The sequence below is a fragment of the Natator depressus genome, chromosome 1 (genome assembly GCF_965152275.1).
Source record: "Natator depressus isolate rNatDep1 chromosome 1, rNatDep2.hap1, whole genome shotgun sequence".
NCBI lineage: Eukaryota > Metazoa > Chordata > Testudines > Cheloniidae > Natator > Natator depressus.
This window is the reverse complement of record NC_134234.1, coordinates 199,156,384-199,169,914: the sequence shown is the minus strand read 5'-3', so window position 1 is coordinate 199,169,914 and position 13,531 is coordinate 199,156,384. Positions and strand designations below refer to the sequence as shown.

Here is a 13,531-nt window from a genome sequence, read left to right as displayed (position 1 = left end):
CTGTGTGTTTTTCTTCTCCTAGGAAGAGAATTTGAAGGTGAGGAAGAGTACCTGGAGATCCTAGGGATCACACGGGAGCAATCTGGCAAGTACGAGTGCAAAGCCGCCAATGAAGTTTCCTCGGCAGATGTCAAGCAAGTCCGGGTCACTGTGAACTGTGAGTATATTTGAACCAGATGGGGTTGGGCTCCCATACCATGGTGATGGCAGGAAGAGGAGAACATCCTGGTATCCCCATAACCTGGGCCCTATTTCTTTTCAAAGGAAACATGATGGGAATTTCTACTGTTGGACATGCATGCCCTGAAATCAGAGAGACTCACCTGAGAGCAGACCTTATTCCTTAGACTTGGTGAATGATGTAAAAAAAGTATCTGTGAGGTTCCCCTTTCCTTCCCAATATAAGGGCCAGCACAGTCCATGTTTAGCCACTGACATTCAGGAGAACAGTACCATGAACAAAAAGAACAAGGAGTACTTGTGGCACCTTAGAGACTAACAAATTTATTTGAGCATAAGCTTTTGTGGGCTAAAACCCACTTCATCGGATGCGTGCAGTGGAAAATACAGTAGGAAGATAGATATATATATATATATATATACACACAGAGAACATGAAAAAATGGGTGTTGCCATACACATTATAACGAGAGTGATCAATTAAGGTGAGCTATTATCAGCAGGAGAAAAAAACCCTTTTGTAGTGATAATCAGGATGGCCCATTTCCAACAGTTGACAAGAAGGTATGAGTAACAGTAGGGGGAAAAAATAAGCAAGGGGAAATAGTTTTACTTTGTGTAATGACCCATCCACTCCCAGTCTTTATTCAAGCCTAAGTTAATTGTATCCAGTTTGCAAATTAATTCCAATTCAGCAGTCTCTCGTTGGAGTCTGTTTTTGAAGTTTTTTGTTGAAGAATTGCAACTTTTAGGTCTGTAATCGAGTGACCAAAGAGAATGAAGTGTTCTCCGACTGGTTTTTGAACGTTATAATTCTTGACGTCTGATTTGTGTCCATGTATTCTTTTATGTAGAGACTGTCTGGTTTGGCCAATGTACATGGCAGAGGGACATTGCTAGCACATGATGGCATATATCATATTGGTAGATGTGCAGGTGAACAAGCCTCTGATAGTATGGCTGATGTGATTAGGTCCTATGATGGTGTCCCATCACCTAACAACAGATACGTAGATACCTGCACATCCACCAATGTGATATATGCCATCATGTGCCAGCAATGCCCCTCTGCCATATACATTGGCCAAACTTCCTGCCCACACATCACACAGTTAATAAATAGTTCATAATCCTAGCCATATGTTGCTCTTTTTAGCAAGCTAGTCTAACACATGATTCAGCCCCAGTGCATGGTTAGGCATGTGGTTACTTAAATTAAATGTATGCCCCAGATAAAAAGAAATAGTAAGAGGACCAAAAAAAATGCCACCATGGTTAAACAATAGAGTAAAAGAGGTGATTAGAGGCAAAAAGGCATCCTTTGAAAATTGGAAGTCAGATTTGACCGAGAATAATAGAGAGGAGCATCTGGCAAGTCATGTGTAAGAAGTGTAATTAGTTAGGCCAAAAATAAATTTGAAAAGCAACTAATAAAAGACACAAAAACTAACAGCAAAAAAAAAATACTCCAGAAGTAGGAAGCCTGCCAAACAATCAGTGGGGCCACTGGACAATCAAGGTGCTAAAGGAGCACTCAAGGAAGACAAGGCTGTTGCGGAGAAGCTAAATGAATTCTTTGCATCAGTTTTCAGTGCAGAGGATGTGAGGGAGATTCCCACACCTGAGCCATTCTTTTTAGGTGACATATCTGAGGAACTGTCCCAGATTGAGATATCAGTAGCAGAGTTTTTAGAACAAATTGACAAATTAAATAGCAGTTAGACATCAGGACCAGATAGTATTCACCCAAGAGTTCTGAAGGAACTCCGATATGAAATTGCAGAACTGCTAACTGTGGTATGTAACCTATCACTCAAATCAGCCTCTGTACCAGAGGACTGGAGGGTAGCTAATGTAACACCCATTTTTTAAAAAGACTTCAGAGGTGATCCTAGCAATCACAGACTGGTAAGTCTAACTTTAATAGCAAGCAAATTGATTGGAACTATACTAAAGAAAAGAATTATCAGACACATAGATGAACACAATTTGTTGATGAAGAGTCGACACAACTTTTGTAAAGGGAAATCATGCCCCACTTATCTCTTAGAATTCTTTCAGGGGATCAACGAACATGTGGACAAGGGTGATCCAGTTGATACAGTGTACTTAGACTTTCAGAAAGCCTCTGACAAGGTCCATCATCAAAGTCTTGTAAGCAAAATAGGCAGTCATGGGATAAGAGGAAAGCTCCTTTCATGGATGAGAAACTGGTAAAAGACAGGAAACAAATGGTAGGAATAAATGGTCAGTTTTCATAATGTAGAGAGGTAAATAGCAAAGTCCCTCAAAGATATGTATTGGGACTAGTGCTGTGCAACATATTCATAAATGATTTGGAAAAGGGGGTAGACACTGAAGTGGCAAAGTTTGCAGATGACACAAAATTACTCAAGATGGATAAATTCAAAACTGACTGCAAAGAGTTACAAAGGGATCTCACAGAACTGGGTGACTGGGCAACAAAATGGCAGATGAAATTCAGTGTTGATAAGTACAAAGTATTGTAGCATGGAAAACATAATCCCAACTATACATACAAAATTATGAGGCCTAAATTAGCTGTTACCACTCAAGAAAGAGATCTTGGAGTCATTGTGGATAGTTCTCTGAAAACATCTGTTCAATGTGCAGTGATTAATAAGACTGGGACTTTTCAGCTTGGAAAAGAGATGACTAAAGGGGGATAGGATAGAGGTCTATAAAATCATGACTGGTGTGGAGAAAGTACATAAGGAAGTGTTATTTACTCCTTCTCATAACACACAAACTTGGGGTCACCAAATGAAATTAATAGACAGTAGATTTAAAACAAACAAAAGGAAGTATTTCTTCACACAACACACAGCCAACCTGTGGAACTTTTTGCCAGAGGATGTTGTGAAGGCCAAGACTATAAGAGTTCAAAAAAGAGCTAGATAAATTAATGGAGGATAGGTCCATCAATGGCTATTAGCCAGGATGGGCAGGGATGGTGTCCCTAGCCGATGTTTGCCAGAAGCTGGGAGTGGGCGACAGGGGATAGATCACTTGATGATTACCTGTTGTGTTCATTCCCTCTGGGGCACCTGGCATTGACCACTGTCAGAAGATAGAATACAGGGCTAGATGGACCTTTGGTCTGACCGAGTATTGCCGTTCTTATGTTCTTATGTGGCAGTCAAAAAAAGCTAACAATGTTAGGAACCGTTAGGAAAGGGATAGATAATAAGAAAATATCATAATGTCATTATATAAATCTGTGGTACATCCATACCTTGAATACTGCATGCGGTTCTCGCAACCCCAGAGATATATTAGACTTGGAAAAAGTAGAGAGAAAGGCAACAAAAACGGTTGGGGTATAGAACATTTTCCATATGAGGAGGAATTAAAAAGACTGAGACTATTCAGTTTAGAAAAGAGACGACTAAGGGGGGATATGATAGAGGTCTATAAAATCATGACTGGTGTGGAGAAAATGAATAGGAAAGTATTTATCCCTTCACATAACACAAGAACTAGTAGACATCTAATAAAATTAACAGGCAGCAGGTTTCAAACAAACATAAGGAAGTACTTCTTCACACAACTCACAGTTAATCTGTGGAGTTGGTTGCCAGAGGATGTTGTGAAGGCCAAAAGTATAACTGGGTTCTAAAAAGAAGTAAATAAGTTCATGGAGGACAGGTCCATCAATGGCAATTAGCCAAGCTGGTCACGGATACAACCCCATGCTCTGGGTGTCCCTAAGCCTCTGACTGACAGATGCTGGGACTGGATGACTGGATGGATCACTCGATAATTGTCCTGTTCTGTTCATTCCTTCTGAAGCGTCTGGCACTGACCACTATCAGAAGACAGTATACTGGGCTAGATGGACCACTTGTTTGGCCCAGTATGGCCATTCTTATGCTGTTAAGTTCTTTCTTTGTTATGTGGACATACACCCCTGATAATGATTTTATATATCTATATATCTATATATATATATATATATAGTAGAAAATTTTCCGAGGAATGTTTTTAGGTAGGAAAATGCTCGTTTGAAAAAATCAAAACAGTCCACAGAAATGTATTGATTTATTCAGCCTTTTGACAAAAATTATCAAAGTGATTCATTTCAATATGGTACAGTTGAAATATTTTGTTTCAAGAAAGTCAAAATGCTTTGTCTGATAAAGTCAAAACATTTCAACTATATTGTTTTGACTTTTATGTTTAATATAATAGTTGAAGTATTTCAACTGTTATGTCAAGTCAAATCATAATGTAATACATGACATCTCTTAATACCATTATTAATTATTATTATTATAATTTTATTATGTTCTAATTTGAAATAAAAAACCAATATTTCAGAATTCCCACAGAATGGGAATTCTGGGCTCTAACCAGCTCTAAAAAAAATAAAAGGACATGCAGCATATGCCCAGGAACCATCTCATTCCTCTCTGGACTTCACTTCCCAAACATCAGCACGAAGTGTGCTAGGAAAATAGGAAAATCCAGGCTCAGAATCCCCTGCGTCCTTATCACGCAGGTCAAAGATGTTATGGAACACACAGTATGCATCCACGGCTACAGATCAGTGTCACTTTGCTTCATCACCATCTCCCCTTCTATCTTTGTCCTGGCAACACTACAAACTTCAGCTGATGCAATTTACCTTGGCATACAGCTTCCAAAGTTTGTATATCGCTCATGCAGGTGCATATTTGGCTCCTTGTGTCGACACTGTGTATAGTCACCAGGAGTCCTTGTGCTGATGCACAGTGTGGTGCACAACAGGGAGGTATCCCAGTGTGCAACTTGCATCATCCAGCATACTGTCTTTTGGGAAAATTTGGCACTGCATGCTGGGGCAGAAACAAATCACCCAGGGGTCACTGGGAGCAAGGGGTCTAGAGCCCATCATGCAACTTTCTAGATCCCCTACTGCCATCCATCTCCAATAATTTTCACTCCTTTTTTAAAATTCCACAAACCTGCACAGCCCTCCTCACTGTCCATGTTTTCTGACAGAAGCATGGAGCCCGCATATCTCTGCCCTGTTGTCATGAATGTTGCTAACATGGGATGAAAATCCTCCAGTATTTGCAGAGCCTCAGGAAGAATCACAGCAGCAGGGGACATGACAATTTCGTGGAGGACAGATTGCTGTGGGACATAGTGAAAATTAATTCAAGGTGGTTGGTGGCATTCATGGGACAGCTGCATATGATGGAGTGCCACTCTGGGTTCAATTAACAAACACTAACTGGTGGGATTGCATCATAATGCAGGTTTGGGATGACACGCGGTGGCTGCAGAACTTTTGGATGCAACCGCCCTCCAGCACCTGGGCACCAGAATGACAGCTGCACCCGGTAGTAGAGAAGCGGGTGGCGATCCCTCTGTGGAACTTTGCAATGCCAGATTGCTACCCGTCAGTGGGAAATCATTTTGAAGTTGGAAAATCCACAGCAGCAGCTATTGTCATGCAAGCACGCAGGGCCGTTAATCATCCCCTGCTATGCAGGACTTCGTCTCTCAGCAATGTGCAGGATACAGTGGATGAATCTGCAGCAATGGGGTTCCCAAACTGTGGTAGGGTGATAGATGGCATGCATGTCCCCATTTTGGCATCAGACCATCTTGCCACACAGTACATCAACAGAAAGGGCTACTTTTCTAAGGTTATGCAAACTTTAGTGGATCACCGAGTACCCTTCTATGTTGGCTGGTCAGGGAAAGTGTCACATCTTTAAGAACACAGGACTGTTCAGAAAGCTACAAACAGGCACTTTTTTTCCCAACTGGCACATTACCACTGGCAAGTTGAAATGCCAGTAATGATCCTGGGGAACCCAGCCTACTCCTTGCTCCACTGGCTCCTGATGCCATAGACTAGCCACCTTGATAGTACCACGAAAAGATTCAAGTACCAGCTTGGCAGGAGCAGATGGACAGTTGACTGTGCTTTTGGAAGATTGAACAGATTCTGGCATTGTTTACTTACAAGATCGGATCTCAGAGAAAAAAAATATCACAGTGATTATAGCTGCCTGCTGTGTCCTGCATAATATTTGTGAGGCAAAGGGGGGAAAGTTGCCGACAGGGTGGAGGTGGAGTGGCTGTCTGCAGACTTTGAACAGCCAGCCACAAGGGCTATGAGAAGAGCTCAATGAGGAGCTATGAAGCTGAGGGAGGCTTTGAAAGAGCACTTTAACAATCAGCCAGAGTAATGTGATGTGGTGGACTGGGCTTCACCTGGCCCTGAGAGCAGTTAAGAATTGTGTGGTGCTTAGTGTACATCTATGAATATAAAACTGGTAATGCACCTATTAATTTTGCAACGCTTGCTATACATTCATGATTATTACACTGTGTTTGTTACTGATCCTATGAGTTCTGTCATCCTGTACAATAAGAAGTAGTGGGTGCATTCAGTAACATGTGTTTGTAAAGTATTACAGATAATTATTTACCAAAAAATTGATTTTTATTGCATACCAGAACCAGTGCAAAAAAGCAATGTGCGGTTAAAAAGACATTCGATAAAAACTTCTGAAATAAATTAACAGAACAGAACATAACAAGGGGAAAGAAGGTTCATATCCGTTTCAGTCCACTTCTGCCAAACATACACCAGCCATGGCTCTCACAGATCAGTCTATAAGAAGCTGTGGTTGTGCTAACTGTCCCCCAGAGTGAAGTGTTAGGGGTAGGGATGTGGCTCCTGATGCCATGTGGAATGTAGGAACTACAGGCCAGTCAGCCTCACCTCAGTCCCCGGAAAAATCATGGAGCAGGTCCTCAAGGAATCAATTCTGAAGCACTTAGAGGAGAGGAAAGTGATCAGGAACAGTCAGCATGGATTCACCAAGGGCAAGTCATGCCTGACTAATCTAATTGCCTTCTATGACGAGATAACTGGTTCTGTGGATGAGGGGAAAGCAGTGGACGTGTTGTTCCTTGACTTTAGCAAAGCTTTTGACACTGTCTCCCACACTATTCTTGTCAGCAAGTTAAAGAAGTATGGGCTGGATGAATGCACTATAAGGTCGGTAGAAAATTGGCTAGATTGTCGGGATCAACGGGTAGTGATCAATGGCTCCATGTCTAGTTGGCAGCCAGTATCAAGCGGAGTGCCCCAAGGGTCGGTCCTGGGGCCGGTTTTGTTCAATATCTTCATAAATGATCTGGAGGATGGTGTGGATTGCACCCTCAGCAAGTTTGCAGACGACACTAAACTGGGAGGAGTGGTAGATACGCTGGAGGGTAGGGATAGGATACAGATGGCCCTAGACCAATTGGAGGATTGGGCCAAAAGAAATCTGATGAGGTTCAACAAGGACAAATGCAGAGTCCTGCACTTAGGACGGAAGAATCCAACGCACCGCTACAGACTAGGGACCAAATGGCTAGGCAGCAGTTCTGCAGAAAAGGCCCTAAGGGTTACAGTGGACGAGAACCTGGATATGCGTCAACAGTGTGCACTTGTAGCCAAGAAGGCCAATGGCATTTTGGGATGTATAAGTAGGGGCATTGCCAGCAGATCGAGGGACGTGATCGTTCCCCTCTATTCGACATTGGCGAGGCCTCATCTGGAGTACTGTGTCCAGTTTTGGGCCCCACACGACAAGAAGGATGTGGAAAAATTGGAGACAGTCCAGCGGAGGGCAACAAAAATGATTAGGGGACTGGAACACATGACTTACGAGGAGAGGCTGAGGGAACTGGGATTGTTTAGTCTACAGAAGAGAAGAATGAGGGGAGATTTGATAGCTGCTTTCAACTACCTGAAAGGTGGTTCCAAAGAGGATGGATCTAGACTATTCTCAGTGGTAGCGGATGACAGGACAAGGAGTAATGGTCTCAAGTTGCAGTGGGGGAGATTTAGGTTGGATATTAGGAAAAACTTTTTCACTAGGAGGGTGGTGAAACACTGGAATGCGTTACCTCGGGAGGTGGTGGAATCTCCTTCTTAGAAGTTTTTAAGGTCAGGCTTGACAAAGCCCTGGCTGGGATGATTTAATTGGGGATCGGTCCTGCTTTGAGCAGGGGGTTGGACTAGATGACCTCCTGAGGTCCCTTCCAACCCTGATATTCTATGATTCTATGTTGGTGGGGGGGAGGGTGTAATGAGACACTAAAATGGAGTTCCTCATTGACTTCAAAGGGAGACCAGCCCATGATTGTTGAACCTGTAGGTAACTGGAGAGTGCAGCATCTGTGTTTGCTGCTGGAGAAGCCTCATTATGTCCTGGTGCATCTCCCTCTCCGATTCCTGGGTCTTTCTCCTGTCCACTCTTTCCCTCTCCATACTGTCTGCAATATTCATCCTCCAGGCCCTCTGTCTGATGTAGCACTGGCTTGAAGGATCTCCCTGAAGCTGTCATCCCAAGTCCTCTTTTCTCTCCACCTTATCATGGTCTGGCATTCCGTGGGCATGGAGGTTGGGGGGGACCGCTCAAGGCTGCATTGGCAACAACTTCAGATAAAATACATAGAGGTGCCATTGTCAGTGTAGTCACATCGGAAAATGAAAGTTAAGTTTCAGAACTCCCTTCCCTTGCTCCCCTAAAGTTTTAAACAAAACATGTTTATTGATACTTCAATCTTAAAGCACAACTCTTCAGCCCCAGCCATGGTGAGTATGGCCCATGGCACGGTGGAATGAGGAGGGAATGGTTTGGTTGCATGAAACAATACAATTTTGACCCCTATTTCCATGAGTCTGAGTGCAGGGCAGTGCCACGGAGCACTCACCCTATTTTCCACAGGCAGTGGTGATTTTAGCTCATATGTTATTCTTGTGGGTAACGAAGGCACAGAGAGCACACAGAGCTGCTGCTGGCATCCTGATGCCACCCGAGCCCATGTGCCACTAGCCTGTTTACTGCAATGCTGCCTGCCAAAGTCATTGTGGACTGGCATGGGGAAGTATCCTAACATGGTGGAAGAAATAAGGCTGCCATCCCCAGAAAACTTCAGGAGAAGATTGTGGAGTACCTCCATGGAAGTTTCATCAAGACCTCTCAGGAGGATTCAAGGGACATCCCTGTGTATATAAATAAACTGCTCCAATGCCAAATGCAGAGGTAAAATAACCTCTGTTCCTACTCAAGACTCCCCTGTTTATGCATCCAAGGATTGCATAAGCTCTTGTGGTCACAGCATCATACTGGGAGCTCTTATTCAGCTGATTATTGACCACAACCCTCAAACTTTTTCAGACTCATGGCCTCCCAAGACAGAGTCCCCCATCCTATATGTATGACCTACATTCTTTGTTCCTAGATATATACATTTACATTTAGCCATATTAAAGCACATATTGCATGCATACATTTGCATGCAATCCAGATCACTCTGAATCAGTAACATGTTCTCTTTGTTATTTAGCATTCCCCAAATTTTTGTGTCAACTGCAAACTTTATTGGTGATGATTTTGTTTCTTTCCAGGTCTTTGGTAAAAATGTTAAATAGTCTAGGGCTAAGAACTTATCCCTGCAGGACCCCACTCAAAACAGACCCATTCCCTATTTACTGTTACATTTTGAGACCTATCAGTTAGCCAGTTTTTAATCAACTTAATGTGTGCCATGTTAATATTATATTCTAATTTTGTAATCAAAATGTTGTGTGATAGAAAGTAAAATGTGTTACTGAAGTCTATGTATATTATGTCAACACTTACCTTTATCAACCAAACTTGTAATATCAGCCAAAAAAAAAAATCAAGTTAGTTTGACAGGATTTATTTTCCATAAACCCATGTTGATTTGCATTAATTACATTGCCCTCCTTTAAGTTCTTTATTAATCGAGTCCCATATCAATCGCTCCATTATCTTGCCTGGAATCAATGTGAGGCTGACAAGCCTATAATTACTCAGGTCATCCAGTTTACCTTTTTAAAAACTGCATAACATTAGCTTTCAGACAGGCTTCTGGAACTTCTCCAGTGCTCCAAGACTTGCTGAAAATCAAGGTGGTCAGTTGGGTGGTTGCACACAACAAGGGAAAGCTGTTCGGTGTGCTCACTACGCTGGGCAATAAGGAAAGGGCATTTCAAAAATGCGCAGGGTTTTTAGAGGGAGGGGTTTCTCCCAGTCTCTGTGACCCATGGAGTTCACAACTGAGACCAGAGCAGTCAGTGTCGGGCATTGTGGGACAGTTGCTGGATGACTGGTACAGTCCACATAGGTCGTGCAGTGTCTACAGTAGCATTGTGATGACCACAGTAGGTCAACAATGGCTCAGCACCTTATGGAAAGGTGGTGTCACTGCATCACCGTAACAAGGCGCCTACCTTGGCTGGAGACAAATTTGAATGTAGAAACATGCACAGCTAGGTTGATGCAAGGCAGTTTACCTCAGCCTAACTTTGTAGTGTAGACCAGGCCAAACAAAGCACCCCCGCACATCATTCTGTTGTTGTTATTATTATTATTATTATAGTAGTACCTTGGAGCCGCAGTCATGGACTAAGGGCCCTTTGTGATTAGCACTGTAGAAACAGAACAAAATGACAGCCCCTGCCCCAAGGAGCTACATTTCTGGCATGACTGGGCCAAATAGTTAAATCGCCATGTGTCAACCTCATAATCAGAGTATGGCTTCCTCAGCCAAGGGTCCCTAAGTATCACAGCTGACGCAAAAATAATACTGACATCCCTGCTAAGTGGCGAGAATAGAATCCCTTCCTATACAGGCTTGAATTCCTTAATTATCTGCAAAATGAACTTTCCCAAGCCAGCCTGAGTTTATATCCAGGAAGCACCCTTTCTGATCCACCACAGTCTGCATAAACACACAGTAGTAGGATAGGACTAAATGCGTGGCCTGAACAGGATGGGACTGGGGGAGGCAAGAAGGGAGAGAGTCAGGGGATAAAGCATTGGGAAGGCATATATATCACATATACCATAAGCATATGTGATATTTTATAATCATTTTCTCTGAGTGCCCATATCTGCATGCAACATTATGCCCATATCTGTGTGTGACATTATGCATCTTATCTTCTCTTATTGTCCTGGCTTGCCATCCCCACCTCTGGTTTCTAAAATGAAGTGCCCTTTTCTATTAAATAGCATCAATCATAATGAGATTACTACCTAAAGACTCGCTCTCCATGTGTGCAGAAAACATTTACGCTTCTCTTGTGTGAGAGATCAGGGGTTGCAGATTCTTCACAGGCTTCATAACATTACCATAAGCACAAGCAGCCCCCACAACATCAAGAGAGCTGTCAGTTTTAGAGAGAGGACTCTTATGAGAGCCTGCTCTTAAGTGATGGCCAAACCTCCAAAAGCCCCCAGGAGTTATTTGGATAATTATCCAAAAGCATAGATGCTTATCCACAAGTCTTGGGTCTTCAGGTCAGGCCAGAAACCTCCCAAGAAGAGATTTTTCTTGTAGAGATTTCCATTTCATCTGCGGTTGGAAATGCCATGGGAAGAATCCTCCTCACAGGATGCTGACTCTGCTGTGCCCTACAGAGCCTGAAAGTGCAGGGAGCAAGGGCAATTCAAACCATAACCAAAAGGAAAAACATTCTTTGAACCTCAAAAAATGCTCTTGTTTATCTCCCATTTTGGTTGATGTGTCAGGTCGGTTCTTATTTTATTTAGGGATGGGCCTGAATCAAAATCTCTGGATCTGACTGCCTCCAAACTTTGAATCTGGATCTGGCTCAGCTGGCCCCACCTGTATAAAGGGACCAAACCAAAACCCAGGGTGCAAACACCCTCAAACTTACGGGAAGGTTAGATATGGATCCTACTTTTGCCACTCAGGCCCATCATTTACCTGAACCAATTGGCAATTCCTAGTCAATATGATTCAGGACAAAATTCTCTTCCCCAATCCACACTATGGGTCCACTATTTATTCTGCACACACAATATCATGATTAAACACAACAGTGCTGGACTTCTTAGAAGACAGAAAGACTTGCTATTGATAGTAGTGTGAGTTGCATGGTATGAGTGCAATATTTAGGAGCTGCCTCCAATCCTGGGGAGAGAGCTGCAGTGCAGGCTGATGAGAATTTGATCCTTGGGGGTTATATTTCTTGGAAAGTTGCTATTTTAGGCAAGTGCTATTTGCAGTAATAATACCTAATGATCTAAGTCTGAAGTACTGGCAGGGTGGCCTTCTGTCCCGGATTCCACGAGAGCAACTGAGATCTGCTGCGTTGTCTGTACTTTCCGTCCCAGAGTTCAATCTGCATCAGGCTGGAGGAAGCAAGGCTTTCTTAGCATAGGACTGGCTGGAGAACTGTGACAAATCCATGTGCTGTGGAGCACAGATAGCCATAATTTAGTCTATAAATTACACACACACCTAGGGAGCCAGGATTAGCATCCTTGTCCCTCAACTCCAAAAGCACTGCCCTCTTTCATGGAAGCTAAAAGAGGGCTGGTACTAGCAGTAGATACTGCAGCCTCTTTGTGGACCCAGCCACCAGAGGACAGCATTGCTCACTCCTGGATACCCAGGAAGCCAGCACATTACAGAACTCACTATAATGGTGCCCTATTATACCTCTCTTGTGGCTGTTTTCTAAATTAACTGCTCGTCTTTTCTCTTTGCCCATTGACCCCAGGATGTGCCAATAATGGTATAGGAGAGTTCTGGTGCTGCCTGTTAGCCGCTGAGCCATTACGTTATTTTTTGTGCAATACCTAAGTGCTTTTACAGGTGGACACGTGTTCAGTGAAGTACAGTAATCCTTTATGTTGCCCTTCACTAACCCCTTCCATCTGCGGATCTCAAAGCACTTCATAAATGTTAATGAATTATGCCTCACATAATGATACCCCCTCTGAGGTGGGTCATTATAATTATCTCCATTTTACAGATATTGAAACTGAGGCATAGGGAAGGAAATAGCTGGGAGCAGACCCCAGAACAGAATCCAATCATGTGATTCCCCTCCCAATGCATTTAACACATACAGGGAAATTGCTTGTGAAGTATAATATAAGAATAATATAGGGACCTATTCAGGACACACTTAGGTCCCCGCAACTTTTCTCATGAGTATGTCTTAGTGAGGGGCCTGCTCTTTGTTCAGTGATCAGGATTGGTTGGCTCGTTATTCCTTAGTTGGAAACGTGGCAAATCAAGATTAGAGCCAAAGGAATGGGCTGTCAACCTGCCTGGAATGTTTTTCTTAAAGAGCCATAGAGCATGGCTAATATGAAGAATGCTGAAAGTGAGCGATTTGGCTCTTCGGCAGAGAACAGGAGTATGGAACATTTAGAGCCTCAGCTAGCCTAGCAGTACAGCTTTCAGGGCCATAGAAAAATATTTGTTCATTTCATGACTCATCTCAAGCGCTGGGTCCAGTGGAGTGGAAATGGTTTGTCTCACT

The 13,531-nt window shown here is 43.0% G+C and overlaps 1 protein-coding gene across 4 annotated transcripts in view; it reads left to right on the top strand.

The window, feature by feature from the left end:
- The window catches only part of LSAMP (limbic system associated membrane protein), a 1,331,794-nt gene that overhangs the window by 1,278,137 nt on the left and 40,126 nt on the right, over positions 1-13,531 (top strand). For all 4 annotated transcript variants that reach the window (XR_012642183.1, XM_074974247.1, XM_074974235.1 and 1 more), the window contains one exon: positions 23-157. Coding sequence is in view for 3 of the 4 variants with exons in the window: in XM_074974247.1 (XP_074830348.1) it covers positions 23-157 (135 nt within the window). In the remaining variant the exon portion in view is untranslated. The remainder of the gene's footprint in view (positions 1-22; positions 158-13,531) is intronic.